This window comes from Vulpes lagopus, chromosome 5 (genome assembly GCF_018345385.1).
Source record: "Vulpes lagopus strain Blue_001 chromosome 5, ASM1834538v1, whole genome shotgun sequence".
NCBI lineage: Eukaryota > Metazoa > Chordata > Mammalia > Carnivora > Canidae > Vulpes > Vulpes lagopus.
Window position 1 is genome coordinate 19,577,098 of NC_054828.1, and position 18,216 is coordinate 19,595,313.

The following is an 18,216-nucleotide window of genomic DNA, read 5'->3' on the forward strand; positions in this document are numbered from 1 at the left end:
TATGCAGCTGTGCTCTGTGGGCATTTGCCCCATCCAACCTTTCCTTTGTGAGTTTTCTAATGGTGCTGCAATGGGAATTGTGTAATTCACAGTAGTCCTGCTAGTTGCTGAGAGCTTCAGAGGCCTCTACAGTTAGCTCTCCCTTTATTGCTATCAGGTGTCCCAATGGCCCTGACACGAGGACTTTGTAATTGGATGTTTTCACTAAATGATAGAAATTTCTTCTCCAAATCAGGCTGCTTTGCTTATTGATATTAACAATGCAGTAGGTATCATTTTTTAATGGCATAACCTGTGCTGAGGTTTTTAGAAGTTCTTCTCTTAATTCCTAAGTAACAAGTGTAAAAAGTACCTGTTTTACAATGAATCTATGACTTAGAGAGCTTAAGTCATTCACCTAATAAAGAGACAAGGCTGATATTTGAATCCTGGTCTGTCACCCTCCTGAGGTCAAGCTCTCCATCACTGGTAGTAGCTGTAGTCTGCTGCCACAGCAAAATAGTATTTTAGAACACAACTATTCTTCAAATGTCTTTCATTCTGCTGGGGAGACTTCGAGTTAGATTTTATTGACGAACTTGTGAAGGTGAACATTGTGTTCCAGATCATGTCTCACCTGGGTGTCTACTCTATGAAATAATTGCTTTATTTAGAGCCTTCAGTCTGAAGATCCCAAACACTGAGCCATTTGTGTGTGTGTGTGTGTGTGTGTGTGTGTGTGTGTGTGAGATGAATGTGTATTGAGTGTCCCCACGTATTCCTGTGTCCTCATGGTGGGCAGGTACCAGAGAGATTTCTGAAATCTGGAAGGCTTCCCTGATGAATCAGGGACCAGAAGCAGCACATTGATCTCAGTTAAAGTCAAGTCAGTAGAACCCAGAGCCAAGTCCCGGGGACACTGTGCAAGGGCACAGCAGGTGTACACTAGATGGAGCTTCAGCTACGGAAACAAAGCATCTGACTTAGACACATGTGTTTATATGACTAATGGGTGGGGAACAGGTGAGGAATACTCCTGATTCTTCAGAGCTTTTGAAGGTAGATGGAGGCTGTGTCTTGGGTTGGCTTACAGTCTTGAACTACGGATTCAGAGGAGCACTTTGCATCAAATGGCTTTGTTCTGCCTCCACCAGATGCTGATACTTGCCCCTAGCTACAATACAAGTCCCAGCTCTGCTGTCCTTGGTGACCACAAATTTTAGTGGTCCTGCTTCCCCACATGGCTTCTGCAAACAGCTAGTAAGAGTGTGAATGAGTGGGTATAAATGGGCAAATAAAAGCCAACGATCCATTATTCATTACAGTGACAACCTTTGATGGGAGCCTCACATATTGTACTAAAGGGCCTCAATGGCACCCTCAGACATGAACTTGCAACAATTGCGGCTCATGTCCTCTGCCCCTTGAGGCAAACACATCCATCTCTTTCTTCCCCAACCTGGTTGAGGAGAAAGTCCATTTTAGGGAATCAGAAGGTCTGTGCCAAAATCATAGGTACCCCATTTCCCTGTGTATGTGTGTATATTTCCAGGAAAAGAATATTGGAGTCAGTGGGCAGGAATTTGTTGAGACAAATTTATGGCTGTCATTGGGGGTGAGGAGGTTAGAACAGTCTCTAGAGCTTCAGGTGTTGTACCCCTCACCTGGTTCTTAAATTTCTGTTTAATTGCTGATTTTACTCTTTATATCCAATGCTTCCTAGCATCCTATATTTTAAAAAAAATTGTGCAGAGTTAATTATTAAAATTCCATATGAATATGTCTCTCAGTCCTCTATTTTGCAAGACTCCTGGATACCATCCCAAACCACAACTTCAGTTATACCTTTGGGACAGAGTCATGGCTTCTTTATCTCTTTCTAAAATATAGTTCTTTTTTTTTTTTTTAAAGATTTTATTTATTCATGAGAGACAGCAAGAGAGAGAGGCAGAGACACAGACAGAGGGAGAAGCAGGCACCATTCAGGGAGCCCGATGTGGGACTCGATCCTGGGACTCCAGGATCACGACCTGAGCAGAAGTCAGACTCTTAACTGCTGAGCCACCCAGGTGCCCCTAAAATTTAGTTCTTAATTAAGAAGCAGTAGATCAAAGCTTATTAGAGCACCATCTGTGAAGCTAAGTGCCCTGGGTACACAGATTACTCTTCCATTTATTAATTAAGACCTTGGGGAGGTTTCTTAGTCTTTCTGTGCTCAGTGTCTTCTCATGTTATGGATTCTTGTTAAGATTTACACCAACTTTTGGCAAATTGTTTCAAAGGGTTAAGTGACTTATATGTAAAACACTGCTAGTAGTGCCCAGAACAAAGTAAGCAATATATATGCTGATTAATATTATTTTTACCTTGAGTGCTGAACTGATGGCTTTGGGTCTCCAAAGTTCAAGAAGCAGTATTTTATTCATATAATCATAATCACCTGCTGATAGATCCTCTGTCCTGTGTTCCCTCTGTCCTGTGTTCCTTCTCCTGTTTTATGTACATTGTAAACATGATCTATTTTAGGGGTACTGCAAAGCTTTCAATAAAGCCTGCAAATCCTATTACTATTCTTCCTTGTATTATTCAGTAAATTGTTAAAGGCTAACTCAGATTAATCCTGTTGACAGAGCGGCTTTGACTCACAAACACTGACTTATTGACTTATTAGAGAGAAAGAGAAAAACATTATGCAAGTGTTAAAACAAAAGTTAAGACCTGCATACTTACTGTGTATTTTGTCGTTATAAAGTTGATGTCTGCCTAGGTCTATTTGTTGAAGATGTAAAAAACCTTTCCTTTTGGGGCGTCTGGGTGGCTCAGCCAGTTAAACTGGATGCTGGATTCTGGCTTAGGTCATGATCTCAGAGTCGTGAGATTGAGCCTTGTGTTGGGCTCCACAGTCTGCAGGATCTGCTTGGAATTCTCTCTCTCCCTCTCTCTCTCCCTCTCCCTCTCCCCCTCCCTGCTGTGCTCTTTCTCTCTAAAATAATAAAAAATCTTAAAAAAAATAAAATAAAAAAGCTTTCCCCTGTGGAACATAACAGTTGATTTTGCTGTTAGAACTGCTTCTCCTGGGGGATCCCTGGGTGGCTCAGCGGTTTAGCACCTGCCTTTGGCCCAGGGCGTGATCCTGGAGTCCCGGGATCGAGTCCCGATGTCGGGCTCTCGGCATGGAGCCTGCTTCTCCCTCCTCCTGTGTCTCTGCCTCTCTTTCTCTCTTCTCTCTATGTCTATCATAAATAAATAAATAAATCTTTAAAAAAAACCCTGCTTTTCCTTTCTTCTTTTGGGGAGAGGTTATGAGTCAAGACACTTGCATGAATATTTGTCGTGAATATTTGCTCAGTTAATGGTCTACTGAAGGGATCAAATTATGAAAGACTTTAAGACAGGAAGAGAAAACTGAATATCTTCTTGAAGAAATGGAAATAGTATCTTCAACACTGATTAGCTTTTGGGAACTACTAATTTACTGCATCTCTGATCCAACTGCGGTATTGAAAATGTAATTACTTTTCATGGATTCCTAAAGCTCTAGTCTTAATAGTTATATAGTATGTTAGAGAAATAATTTATTATTCTCTCAATGTATTCTGTTCAGCTAAATAAATTGTATGGACAATACTAACTTTGTTAATTTAACAAAAATGTTATTTTTTGTGGCAATGTATTTGACACTTTGAGATGTACAAATTTGTGGTTTTGTCAAATATATAGATTTATGATTATAATCTGCAGAAATCTACAAATAATTGAGAAAGAGATCATTTCAAATAGGCTTTCTTTCCAGTTCCAAAGGTGTAGCATCATATGCAAAGTTGCCCCTACTGAGGGTGGTGTCACCTGATGCATTTTTCAGTCATTAGAAATTCACAGAAGCAGAACAGGATACAAACATGCACGTAGCTCCAAATATATTTACTAATTGAACATTGAGAACATTATAAATCATGCCAAATAATAAATACATTTTCTCAGTATGTTTGTCAAATGTAGAGTAGGATCTTTGTTCCGCCAGTGACTTTCTTTCTCTTCTACATATTGGGAAACATTTTAGAGTAATTCAGTTTAAGGAAAAAGTATGTATCTGAATAAATTTTTCTGATGAAATGCATTTCTGGGAAGAGTATGCTCTTTTTCAACAAAGTGGAATTTTTGTCATTGTGTTACCCCTTCCGCGCCCTGCAAGCTTCAGGATGCCCTTCTTTTTGTACTTTTTACAAATTATTACCATAAATTAACTGAACACTGAAAAATAAAAGTGTGAAATTGACATTGGATTATTTATTTTTTTGACTTTTCAATAATTTTAAGATTATAGAATTACAGGACAAACTATGGGGGGAAGATATAGATCCTGGTGTCACAAGGGACACCATATTCTTTGTTGAGAATCATGTTTACCTTTAACAGGACATATATCATCTTTTCTCTGTAATTTTTAAATTTTTTGAATTAAAAAGTATGAACATGGGATATCTTTTTGTCTCATCTTCAGTTTCTTTCATCAGCATCTTATGGTTTTCAGAGTATGAGTCTTTCACCTCCTTGGTTAAATTTAAGAAATTGATAAAAATTATTATTATTATTATTATTTTTTTTAAAGGAATAAATAGACTGATTTTATTTTTTTTTTATGATAGTCACACAGAGAGAGAGAGAGAGAGAGAGAGGCAGAGACACAGGCAGAGGGAGAAGCAGGCCCATGCACCGGGGGCCCGACGTGGGATTCGATCCTGGGTCTCCAGGATCGCGCCCTGGGCCAAAGGCAGGCGCTAAACCACTGCGCCACCCAGGGATCCCGATAAAAATTATTTTTAATTAAAATAAAAAAAAATTTAAATTGAAATTCACATAACATAAAATGAACCATTTTAAGGTGAACAATTCAGTGGCATTTAGTACATTCCACAATGTTGTGCAACCATCACTACCATATAATTTCAGAACATTTTTGTCACTCCAAAAAGAAACTCTATATCCATTCAGGTGTCTGTTCCCAACCCTTTTAGCAGCTTCCTGTGTATAATCTGAAACTGGCCCCCATACTCGGAGGGCAAGGAGAGAACTAAGAAAGAGGCAGGTCACTCCAGGTTGGTTGGTAGGTGGCAGTTTTAATAAGCAAAGGGGACTTACAAGAGAGGTTTGCCTTGGGCAACAGCAAGACAAATGGATACCCTCACCTGCCTGCTTACTGAATCTTATAAGTTAAATAGAAACCTTAATAGGTTCAGTCACATGTACTGTGCAGGTGTTCTCAACACCATATCACTAGCTCAAGGCTGTGTACTTGGAGCAGTCTCTGGGAGTGGAAAAGGCGAGCAGAACCCACATTCCAAGGACGGGGAGGGCATGAGGAGCTCTGAGGGCCAGCTCACCAGTCAACCCGTGGTCATGTCCTTTCAATGACCTCCCCCAACATAAGCTGTCATTCCCAATTCCCTTCTGCCAGCAGCTCCTGGTAACCTCCAATTCGTTTTCTGCCTCTATAGATTTAACTATTTGAGTTATTTCATATAATTAGAATCATATAATTCTTTTTTTTTTATTGAAGTTTGATTTGCCAACATATAGTATAACACTCAGTGCTCATCCCATCAAATGCCCTCCTCAATGCCAGTCACCCAGTCACCCCATCCTCCCATCTGCCTCCCCTTCCATAACCCTTTGTTCATTTCCCAGAGTTAGGAGTCTCTTATGTTTTGTCTCCCTCTCTAATTTTTCCCACTCATTTTCCCTCCTTTCCCTTATAATCCCTTTCATTATTTATTTATTTATTTATTTATTTATTTATTCATTTATTTATTTATTTTTAAAGATTTTATTTATTTATTCATTCATGAGAGACACAGAGAGAGAGAGAGAGAGGCAGAAACACAGGCAGAGGGAGAAGCAGGCTCCATGCAGGGAGACTGATGCGGGATTCAATCCCAGGACTCCAGGATTATGCCCTGGGCCAAAGGCAGGCGCTAAACCACTGAGCCACCCCGGGATCCCCGCTTTCATTATTTCTTATATTCCCTGTATGAGTGAAACCATATGATGATTGTCCTTCTATGTGATATTTTGTGTCTGGCTTCTTTTGTTTAGCATAATGTTTTTAGATATTTATTTACATCATGATATGTATCAGTCTTTTTTTCCTTTTTATGGCTGAAAAATATTGCATTGTATGTATATGCAGCATTTGTTTATGCATTCATCCACTGATGGCCATTTGCTTCGTTTGTACCTTTTGGTTAAGTGACTAGGTTTGGTATAAACATTTGCGAAGAAGTATTTGTTTGAGTACCTGTTTTCAAGTATTTTAGGTATATGCCTAGGAAGGGAATGGCTAGATCATAAGGTAATTTTGTGCTAACTTTTTGAAGAACTGTCAAACAATTTTCTATAGTGGCTGCACATTTTACTTCCCCAGCAGCAAAGTAGAAGAAGAGTCCAAATTTCTCCACATCTATGCCAACACTTGTTATTTTCCATTCTAAAAATTATAGCTGTCCTAGTGAGTGTGAAGTCGTATGTCATGTGGTTTTGATTTGCATTTCCCTACTGACTTTTCAATGAGTATACTATGAATCAATAAAAAATTTTACATATACTTTGCTTTTAATCCATTTTTAGGACACACAATGTATAATGATACTCTGCCTGAGTTTTAATTAGTAACTTGCATGGTTAAGTATTTTTATGTAGTGTATGTCATGTGTATATTTAATACTATGTGCAATATATGTATTTTAATAAGAATCTAATTTAGGCCATGTTGTCTGAGGGAAGGAGAGGTAAAATCACTTCAGAATTATCTTAGAGGGTTATTAATATATACACATCACTTGTAGCTGTAATTTCAAGGGTTCCTCTGCCTTAATCCAAAGAAGATAGGAATTCTAGAAATTCAGATAATATATGGAAGAATGTCTCCAGAAAAGAATTTGCTAAAGGAATTTCAACAGATTTTTAAGGTTTTTTAAAGGCAAATAGTTGCCATATAGTTAAATAAGGTTGGGGTATGAGATTACAGGTGGTCAAAGATATATACCCATATAATATGTGTGTGTACATACATACACATATGTATATTTATATATATAATATATATTTAAATTATTACAAGAAATTTGAGTTATTTCTATCTGAAAAAGAATGATAGGCTCCTAAATATCAGCAAATACTTAAAAAATTAGCAACTGAATACTACTGAAGATGAAGTTAAATGGTCATAACTCACCCATTGCTGATGGCAGGGGAAATTGGTGTATTATTTTTTAAAACAATTGAGCAGTATGAGACTTAATGAGTTTAAGCTCGTTGAACTGGTTGCTATATATCTGGAAACAAACCTTAACTCACTTAGAGACTAAGGCTTATGTACAAAGGTATTTACTGCACTGTTATATTAAAATTAAAAAACTGCAAAATTATCTCATTGTTAGGAATTGTTAAATGAATAACCAGTCACTAAAAATTCTGTGTACAAATAATTATTGTCAAAAGAATAAAATGTTTGACAGTAAGTCATTGTGAGTGCTTTCATGTTGCAGTCACTGGATAAACATTTTACATGGGTATGTCTGATAAGCCTCTCAAGAAGTATTTGATATTGGTGTTATTCTTACATATATTTTATTGGTGAAGAAACTTTAGAGGTAGAGTGGTGTTCAGTAATTCTCAACTAACAAGAGGTAGGGTTAGGATTCAATCCAGATCCTGTCATTGCAGTGTCTGTTTTCAGCCTCTACACCATTTTGCTTTTCTCTAGTTCAGGGAATTCAAGGATCGTGTCCAGAGTAACAAGGTCAATAATTAGTAAAAGCTGGCACTATGCCTGAACAACAAATTTATAGACTTGACCTGCAACAAAGTTGCTTATAGGTGTCTCAAAATCTCTGATGAAGGGGGTCAAGTGGGGGAACTTGATATCTTCAAATATTTTAAGAACCATAATATGGGTCCAAGTCCCTGCTCCGCTGTGTCGGGTATACTTGGACCCAAGCTCGAGCTTGTAAATAAACCCTCATGTGTTTGCATCGGTGTCGGATTTGCAATCTTGGGCACAACATTTGGGGGCTTGTCCAGGATCCGAGAAACCCCCAGGACCCCATCCAGAGGGTTTCATGCGTGGTGAGTGCACTCAACTTCTCCCACCTTTTGCGCACATATTTTCTGAGAGCTCTAAACTGTACTTTTACCTGTAGGAATTCCAATCTGTATTGGGTTGGCATTGGCTTAGGCGGATGCGCTGGCGGGCCATTGATCAGGGGTCTTGAAGAGACGTCCCTTGCCCCGCCTGGAGGACGGGGTCCTCGTCTGTAAGGAGGGCGGGGGTCCTCGTCTGTAAGGGGGATGAGGTCCTCATCTGTAAGGAGGAAGGAGGTCCTCATCTGTAAGGAGGGCTGGCTGCCAGCCCTTCGGGTTATTGTCTGTTTTGTCTCCGTGACTGCACTGGAACGTTTGTCTGTGTTACTATGTCCTTGTTAACTGTTTGTGCATTTGTCTGTGTTACTGTGTCTTTGTTAACTGTCATAACTGTTTACGTAAGGAGAGGGAGATTTCAAATTTATTGCATATCAGAATGGCCAACCTTTGATGTGGGATGGCCCTGAGAAGGAACTTTCCACCTACCTATTATCTTACAGGTTAAGGCCGTGATCTTCAGGGACAAACTGAACGGCCATCCTGAGCTGGTGCCCAACATCCTGGCCTGGCAGGACATGATCCAGAATTCCCTGCCTTGGCTAAAACCCTTTTTACCCCCCAAACCGCACAACTCGGCTGAAGGAAAGATGGAGGCACCTCAAGAAGCTGGCTTCAGGGACTGGTAAGGAGGATGGCCCTGGTCCCCATCAGGAGTGCCCTAAACCAATGTGCTTATTGCAAAGAAGAGGGCCACTGGGTGAAAAACTGCCCTAACAAAAGTTCTAAGGCTCTTGCCAAGATCTCACAAATGGAGAACTTGGGACGATTAGGGGATTTGGGGTTCGGCACCCCTCCCCGAGCCCAGGGTAACTCTTAAAGTGGAAGGGCAACCTGTTGAATTCCTAGTGGACACTGGGGAAAAACATTTGGTTTTATTACATCCCCAAGGGAAATTGGCAAACAAGACTTCATGGGTGCAAGGGGCCATGGGCACCAAACAGTACTCATGGACTACCCGAAGAACTGTGGATCTTGGCAGGGGCTGGGTATCCCACTCCTTCATGGTCATCCCTGAGTGTCCCTACCCATTGTTAGGTTGGGATTTGCTCACCAAGATGGGGGCACAAATTTGCTTCTACCCCTAAGGGGCAAAAGTCCTAAACAAGGAGGGGCACCCGATTCAGGTGCTTGTCCTGAGTTTAGGAGACGAATATCGTCTCCACCAAATGCCCTCAGCCCCAATGACTGACAGTGACCGTTGGCTGCAGGAATTTCCCCAAGTATGGGCAGAAGCTGGGGGAACTGGGCTGGCTGGGCACTGACCGGCCATACGCATAGAACTAAAGCTGGGGGCAGACCCTGTCAGGGTCCGCCAATACCCCATGCCTCTCGTCTCCCTAACCCAGACTGGGAACCCCCTCTGCATGACTGTCTAGAAATTTTGGCACAGGTGCATGAAATCAGAGCTGATCTCCAGGACCAGCCACTGCTGAATGCAGATGCCACCTGGTTCACGGTCGGCAGCAGTTTTGCCCAAGAAGGAGTCAGATACTTGGGAACAGCTGTAACCATGGAAACGGAGACCATCTGGGAGGATCCACTGGCAGCTGGAAGGTGGGCTCAATGGGCAGAACTGACCACACTGGCCAAGGCGCTGACCATGGGGGAAGGTAAACGAATAAACATCTACACCGACAGCAGGTCCGCCTTCGCCACCACTCACATCCACAGAGCCCTTTACAGAGAGAGAGGGCTTCTGACAGCAGAGGGAAAGACTGTTAAAAACCAAACGGAGATTCTTGAACTCCTGAGGGCCCCCTGGCTGCCCAAGGCCCTAGCCGTCATCCACTGTCCGGGACACCAAAAGGCAGACACACCAGTAGCCAGGGGAAACCGGCTAGCTGACTTAAAAGCAAAGGAGGTGACCCTTTTGGTGACCCAGGTCTTAGCAACCACGCTACCCGATCCGGGGGCACTGACCCTGCCGGACACCCCCAACTATACTGATGTGGACTTACACTGGATCAAACACTTGCCTATGACCCAGTGCCTGCGTGGCTGGTGGAGGGCCGCAGACTCCAGCATCATCCTGCCAGAGGAGCTAGGACGGCGAGTCCTATCCGAAATACATGGGAGTACTCACATGGGGACAAGGGAGATGGAAGACCTCATACGACATGCAAAGATCACTATTAAAGACTCTCGAGGGGATCCCTGGGTGGTGCAGCGGTTTGGCGCCTGCCTTTGGTTCAGGGCGCGATCCTGGAGACCCGGGATCGAATCCCACATCCGGGCTCCCGGTGCATGGAGCCTGCTTCTCCCTCTGCCTGTGTCTCTGCCTCTCTCTCTCTCTCTCTGTGACTATCATAAATAAATTAAAAAAAAAAAAATTTAAAGACTCTCGAGCAAAGATCGAGCAGACTGTGGCAAGCTGCCACACATGCCAGTTAACTAACTAATGCTTCCGGCCGTGGATCTAACCGGGCACCCGGCTCCGAGGGGACCGCCCAGGAGCCTACTGGGAAGTGGACTTCACTGAGGTAAAACCTGGAAAATAGGGGCACAAGTATTTACTAGTGTTTGTAGATACTTTTTCAGGATGGACAGAGGCATTTCCCACCAAACATGAAACGGCACAGACTGTGACCAAGAAACTGCTGGAAGACACCTTACCGAGGTATGGTTTTCCTGTTAAAATTGGATCAGACAATTCGTCTCTATGGTAACACAGGGAGAGGCACAAATACTTGGGGCAGATTGGAAATTACATTGTGCATATAGACCCCAGAGCTCAGGACAGGTACAGAGGATGAACAGAACATTAAAGGAGACCTTAACTAAATTAGCCCTGGAGACTGGCGGGGACTGGGTGACTCTCCTCCCCTTCGCCCTATATAGGGTGAGGAATTCCCCATATAAGATGGGACTGACTCCCTATGAGATCATGTTCGGTCTTCCTCCACCTATTATCCCCAATTTAAAACCTGAGGCGCTCGCTGAATTTGATGATCACCAACTTCTTTTCTCCCTCCAAATGTTACAACGAACCCATGAGCAGGTGTGGCCTAAGCTGAGGGCCCTCTATGAGACTGGGCCACCCCCGGACCCCCATCGATATCGGCCAGATGACTGGGTGTACATGCGGAGATACCAACACCAGACACTTCAACCTTGCTGGAAGGGACCTTACATCGTGATCCTGACCACTCCCACCGCTCTCAAGGTTGACGGGATTACTCCCTGGGTCCACTACACCCACGTCCGGCCAGCTGACCCACACACCATTCTCAAGGACTTTGTTCCAGAATGGAAAAGCCAACCGGACAAGGACAATCCCCTAAAGCTAAGACTGCGCCATTCTCACTTATTTCCCACCTCCAAGACTCCCTAGTCTGAGGTTGTCCTTCAAAATAGAAGGGGATTAGACTTCGTCTTCTTACAACAAAGGGTGGGGGGCGGGTTATGTGCTGCCTTAAACATAGGATGTTGCTTCTTCACTGAAATGTAAATGGGAGCGAGAACAGCAACAAGGTTGGTGGAATCCTGGTTTAATCATTCCCCCTGGCTCACTCTGAGAGCAATCTGGACCCATGATTGGGTCCTTCCTTAGGTTTCTCTGAGAGGGGGAAATGTGGAGGCTGAGAAAATTAAGGCCATTCCACTTTAAGTTCAGCGTTAGCACAAGTACAACCATCCTATGCCCCTGTGAATAAGAGCTGAAGTTTACATTATTCAGTTACAGGAAGAAAACAGTTTACAGCTTAACACCCTAGAAAGTCCCATATTAGAATAAGAACAGAGCCCAAGCCAAGGGCAGGAAGCCCCTATTAGAATGAGAACAGAGCTCAATGCGCTGGAAAGCCCCATATCAGAATGTAAACATAACTTGAGAAATTCCTCCACCCCTTCTGGATGTCTCCTAGAACAGCCCTTAAAAGTAAGCTGAAACCCACCTCAGGCTCCGCTGTGTCCGGTATACTTGGACCCAAGCTCGAGCTTGTAAATAAACCCTCGTGTGTTTGAAACAAACAAACAAACAAACAAACAAACAAACAAACAAAAACATTATATGAAGGATGTAGTGGATCGGCTTGAGTATCTCCAAAGAGCAGAATTATCACATGCAGATTGAAACTTCAAATAAACTTCAACAAAATGTGTGTAATTCAGATATTTAAACAATTAAAGTCATCTAGCTATTAGGCAGGAAAAAAAGTAACGTTTTGATCAGAAGCTAACAGACCCTATTGTACTAAGAATTTCTGCACTGAGAAAGATGCTTCTCTTAATTTTAGGAACCTACCAACATGCCGTGATTGTTCTTAGAATGCTAGCCTAAGCATAAACATTATAAACTAGTATTTGCAAAGCACTTGACATTTGAAGTATTTACCTTTGAAGACAAACTGTATCAGTATTATTTATAGGCATATATATATATAAAACCATTGTAGATAGGCATAGGCATATATACATATATATACACACTAGATATTAATATTATCTTTTTTTTTTTTTTTTTAGAGAAAGAGAGTGCAGGAGTGGGAGTAGGGGCAGAGGGAGAGGGAGAGAGAATCTTAAGCAAACTCTATGATGTGATGAGTGTGGTGCCCAATGTAGCACTTGATCTCATGACCCTGAGATCAAATCTGAGCTGAAATCAAAAGTTGGACTCTTAACCAACTTAGCCACTCAGATGTCCCTAATGTTGTCTTTTTAAAAAATAGTTTATTGAGCTATAATTGCCACACAGTACTGTGTAAGTTTAAGGTGTTCAGCATAATGATTTTATTTAAGTATATTATGAAATGATCACATGTTCAGTTAACATCTATTATCTATATAGATACAAAAAATGTTTTTTTCCTTGTGATGAGAAATCTTCAGACATATTCTCTTAACAATTTTCATATATGCCATACAGTAGTGCTAACTATAGTCATAATGTTATGCATTACATCCTGAGGAGTTTGTTTATTTTCTAACAGGGAGTTTGTACCTTGTGACCACCTCATCCAAATTTCCTCCCTCTTTGCCCTGGTAACTACAAACCTGATCTCTTTTTCTATGAGTTTGTTTGTTTGTGTTTGGAGTCCACAAACAAGCGAGATCATACAGTGTTTGTCTTTCCTGTAATTTATTTTACTTAATGTAATGCCTTCAAAGCTCACCCATGATTTTTTTTTTGACTGAATAATATTTTGTGAATATATATATATATATATATATATATATATATATATATATATATTACATCTTCTTTATCCATTCATCTGTTGATAGATACTTAGGTTGTTTCCGTGTCTTGGCTGTTGTCAGTAATGCTGCTAAGAACACAGAGGTGCAGATAGCATTTTGGATATATTCTTAGAAGTGAAATTACTGGATCATATGGTAGTTTTATTTTTAATTTTTAGTTTTCCACAGTGCCTGCATCAATTTATGTTCCCACCAACAATGTTTCCCTTTTCTCCTCATCCTCATCAGGATGATAGGTAGTCCAACACGTATGAAATGATATCTCATTGTGATTTTGATTTGCATCGCCTTGATAATCAACTATATTGAGCACCATCATTTCATGTACCTGTTGGCAATTATAAATCTTCTTTGGAAAATGTCTGTTGAGGTTCCTTGCCCATTTCATTTGGATGATGATGATGATTTGCTATTGAATTGTAGAAGTTCTTTGCATATTTTGGATATTAAACCCTTATTAGATATATATTTTGTGAATATTTTCTCCATTCTGTAGGTTATTTTTCATTTTGTAGATTGTGTATTTTTGCTGTGCAGAAGATTTCAGTTTGATAGTCTCACTTATTTATTTTTGATTTTGTTGCTTGTACTTTAGGTATCATATCCCCAAAATCATCGCCAACATTCATATCAAGGACAGACTTTTATTTCCTATTCTTGCCCAATTTTTGAGGTAGGAACTTCCAGTCCTATGTTGAGTAACAGTGGTGAGAGTGGGCATTCTTGTCTTCTTCCTGATCTTAGAGGAAGGGTTTTTAGTCTTTCACCACTGATTATGATGTTAGCTGTGGGCTTCCCTTTATTGTGTTAAGGTACATTCCTTCTACATCTAATTTGTTAAGAGTTTTTGTCATGAATGGACGTTAAATTTTATCAAATGCTTTTCTGCACCTACTGAGATGATATGATTTTTTTCTTTCATTTTATTAATATAGTGTTCACCTTGATTGTTGTATATATTAAACTATTTCTGCATCCCAGGGATAAATCCCACATGATCATGGTGAATGATCCTCTAAATGTGCTGCTGGGTTTGGCTTGCAAGTATTTTATTGAGAATTTCTGCATCTATATTTATTAGGGATTGTGGTCTGTTATTTTCTATTCTGGTAAAGTGTCCTTTTCTGGCTTTGGTATTAGGGTAGTGCTGGCCTGGTAAAATGAGTTTGGAAATGTTCCCTCCTCTTCTATCTTTTTTTTTTTTTTTTGGAAAAATTTGAGGAGGACTGGGATTACTTTATTTATTTATTTATTTATTTATTTATTTATTTATTTATAAAAAGATTTCATTTATTTATTCATGAAAGACACACAGAGACAGGCAGAGACATAGGCAGAGGGAGAAGCAGGCTTCCTGAAGGGGAGGATCCTAGGATCATAACCTGAGCCGAAGGCAGACACTCAACTATTGAGCCACCCAGGTGCCCCAGAATTACCCCTTTTAATGTTTGGTAGTATTCACCAGTGAATCCTGGACTTTTCTTTGTTGGGAAGTTTTTGATTACTAATTTTAAATACAAAATTTTTCTTTATGAATGCTGCTTGCCTCTGAGTTTTGGTAGTTATCCTTTATGAAGTTACCCAGTTCCCTTTATTCTTAAGAAATATTTTTATTTTAAATTGTGAATTGGTTTTGAATTTCATCACGTTATTTTTATGCAGCTGTAGGGATGATTATATTTTTCTCCTTTATTCTGTTAATGAGATTATTAACAGCATGGGACAAAGAGTAAAGCTTTCATCAGATGGTCTTTATGAATGACTTTGTTTGTTTTCTTGCCACCTTCTTTGTTCCTCCCATCAATTCTGTAAGCCATCAGACAGCCCCTGAGCAAATTCCTCTTATACTTAGACATTTTTTTCCCTGTTTTTGTTAGTACGCATTTTGAAAGCTGGATAACTGGTTGAGATTATTCTTCCAAACTCAGAATGCAGGGCTAGATGCTCCTGAGTGATTCCAGTGGGAGGAGAAAATTGCAGCTTCTTTCTTTGGAAATTAAGAAAGAGTTGCTAGATTTTTGAAACTTGACTCTCCCAGATCACACTAAGTGGAAGTCTAGAGAGATTGGGACCCTGTATAATTGAGTGCCTTCCTTCAATTGTTCAAAGCATGTGGTTTTGAGGGCACTTAGAATTGCCTGGAAATTCCTTATCTGAAAAATGAGGCATGGTGAAGGGAAATCTACTGACTGGTTCATGGAGGAGGTTCACCATGTTTTAATCCTTAAGCTAGGCTAGTCCAGTCATTGAGTCCTGGTCCTGGGGTGGCTTTTCATCCATTCCACTCCAGGTAACCCCTTCCACATCCACCCCCAACTTCTCAAGCAGCAGAGGGACACCATGGCTCCTCTGGTTTCTAGGTCACAAGGACAATCCTCAGGAACCAAGCCATGAGAACCATGTAGAAATGTGGCTAGGCCTAATTGATGTATAATTTTGAAATATTTATACTTTTGATATAGGAGCCTCCATTTGTACTCTTAACCAAGACCCTGAAACGTTAAGGCCAGGAATACAGTTCAGGTAGAGACACATGCTCAGTTATAGTGTAGATGTCTAGACACCTTCTGCAGAGTGAAAGCTTGACATGCATGAGCCATGAAGTCACAGATCATATCTGGAACATTCATATGGAGTCAGATGCTCACTCTGGGGCCTCATTGTGCTACTACTTCAGATACTGATGTTTGCTTAGTCAACCAAGGCATGTCTGCTTCTGTTCTCATCTTGTCTGTTTGAAATTGCTAAATGAATGAATGAATGTTAATGTACACATGGATTTCAGGAACCACCTGGTGACCTGAGAAACTTTGGGCTGTATTTTCAGCAATTTTCTCCAGCATCATGTGATAGAAGAATATACACAATGGGTTGGTATTTTATGTGAATAACCTCTCACAAAATTTAAATCAAAGCTTCAGCCAACAGGATGACCATGTCCCATTTCATAGCTTTGTCCACCCAGAGATGAAAAAAGTACTTTTGGTTTGTTTGTTTTTAAGAAGTTGATGTGAAAATAATATCTGTGTATCGGATATACAATACAAGATTAAGGAGGTGAGAAAGGGCCAAGATACCTTAGCTAACTTATCCCATGACTCAAATTTAAATGCCTCAGGGACCAGGAGTTAACTGTGAGGCAGATCCAGGGCAGGACAATAGAGATGGGGATCACAGTGGTCTAGACAGTATAGACTTCATCTAAATACATTAAAATTCTAGGATGCCTGGGTGGCTCAGTGGTTGAGCATCTGCCTTTGGCTCAGGTTGTGATCCCAGGGTCCTGGGACTGAGTCCTGCTTCAGACTCCCTACAGGAAGCCTGCTTCTCCCTATGCCTATGTCTTTGCCTCTCTCTCTGTGTCTCTCATGAATACATAAATAAAATCTTAAAAAATAAATACATTAAAATTCAGTGTTTGCATTCTTTAGTAAATTTTTATAGAATTTTGAAAGGTGTACAGTTCAGTGGATTTCAAGGGAAATGCCTCAGTGTAACTGATATACAGATCAAGAAACAGAATATCACTAGCATTTCGGAAGTCTTCCTCAGCTCCTTCAAGTCATATCCTCTCTGTCTTGTTGCTCCCACCTCTAAAACATAACTACCATTCTGTACTCTTACACCATAGATTGATTTTTTTCTGGTTTTGAAATAAAAATAGATTAAATAGATGACAGGTTTTGTGTCTACCTACTTTCACTCAGTTTGTATTGGGGGGGGGGGTTCTTCTATGTTGTGTTTAGTTATAATTTGTTCATTTTTATTTCTGACTATATTCCATGCTATGAATATATTGAAATGTAGTTATTCAGTTCATGTCTGGACTTTTGGGTTGTTTTCAGCTAATGCCTACTACAAATAGTGCTAGCACTTTTATGAATAGTCCAGTCCACTTATTTTAGTGCACATATGTATTTATTTAAGTTAACTGTGTACATAGATGTGGGTTTGGTGGGCTATAGTACAGGCATATTTTCTACTTTATGAAATCCTGCCAATTTTCCATAGTGGTCCTTTTATTTATACTCCTCCCAGCAATGTTCAGGAGCTCTAGCTGCTCCATATAAGACTCACCAATTCATGGTATTTTTCATCTTTTATATTCTGACCATTCTGGTGGGTGGAAAAGCTATTTTATGTTGTTTTAATTTGCATTTCCCTGATAATGAAGTTGAGCTTTTTGGATATATAGTTATTGGCCATTTGGATACCCTCTGTGGAAAAGAGTCTGTTTTAAGAACAGCCCCCCTCCCTTTTTTTGGCTTATAAAAAGGTTTCTCTTTTTCCTATTAAATTATAACAGTTCATTTAAAAAATATATTCTGAGGGCATTTGAGTGGCTTAGTTGGTTAAGTAGCCAACTCTTGCTTTTGCTCAGGTCATGATCTTAGGGACTTGAGATCAAGCCCCACAAGTCTGCCTGTACCTTTCCCTCCTCCTCTACCTGTTTCTTGATCACTCTCTCTCAAATAAATAAAATCTTTTACAAAGTAAAAATAAAAATATATTCTGGATTTGACATCTTTTGTTGCAGATATGTATTGCCCATATTGTTCCCAACCCTGTGGCTTGCTCTTTTATTGTCTTAACAGTGTCTTTCCAGATGAATGGAAGTTACTGATTTTAATGCAAACTAATTTATTAATTTTTCTTTTATAATCAGTGGCTTTTTTTCAGTGTGTATCTTGGGTGATAAATCTTTGCCTAGGTCATCTAAAGCTCTCTGTTTTATTTTTCACATTTAGATCTACAATTCATCTGGAATTGATCTTTGCATATGGTGGGAAGTAGTGGGAAAGAATCAGTAGTGGGTCTGTAACTCACTCTCTCCACTCT

The 18,216-nt window shown here is 40.3% G+C and overlaps 1 protein-coding gene and 1 long non-coding RNA gene across 3 annotated transcripts in view; both read left to right on the top strand.

The window, feature by feature from the left end:
* Positions 1 to 9,077, top strand: part of LOC121491955 — a 63,254-nt gene extending 54,177 nt beyond the window's left edge. The window contains exon 6 of the long non-coding RNA XR_005988085.1: positions 8,619 to 9,077. This is a non-coding gene — a long non-coding RNA (uncharacterized LOC121491955). The remainder of the gene's footprint in view (positions 1 to 8,618) is intronic.
* Positions 9,078 to 9,133: 56 nt separating this feature from the next.
* LOC121491952 lies at positions 9,134 to 10,959 on the top strand. Of its 2 annotated transcripts, none has more exons than XM_041757134.1 (2): positions 9,134 to 10,325; positions 10,525 to 10,959. In XM_041757134.1, the coding sequence occupies exons 1-2, from the start codon at positions 9,401 to 9,403 to the stop codon at positions 10,575 to 10,577; spliced, it is 978 nt and encodes a 325-aa protein (XP_041613068.1). In that variant the 5' UTR covers positions 9,134 to 9,400; the 3' UTR covers positions 10,578 to 10,959. The 2 variants fall into 2 exon arrangements, with proteins under 2 accessions (XP_041613068.1, XP_041613069.1); XM_041757135.1 differs by having other exon boundaries at positions 9,134 to 10,310; positions 10,510 to 10,959.
* Positions 10,960 to 18,216: the final 7,257 nt, after the last annotated feature.

Coding starts and splice junctions, on each gene's coding strand:
- LOC121491952 (XM_041757134.1), top strand. CDS start 9,401: ATGGGCAGAAGCTGGGGGAACTGGGCTGGCTGGGCACTGACCGGCCAT. Junction 10,326..10,524: donor CACTATTAAAGACTCTCGAG/GGGATCCCTGGG, acceptor AAGACTCTCGAG/CAAAGATCGAGCAGACTGTG.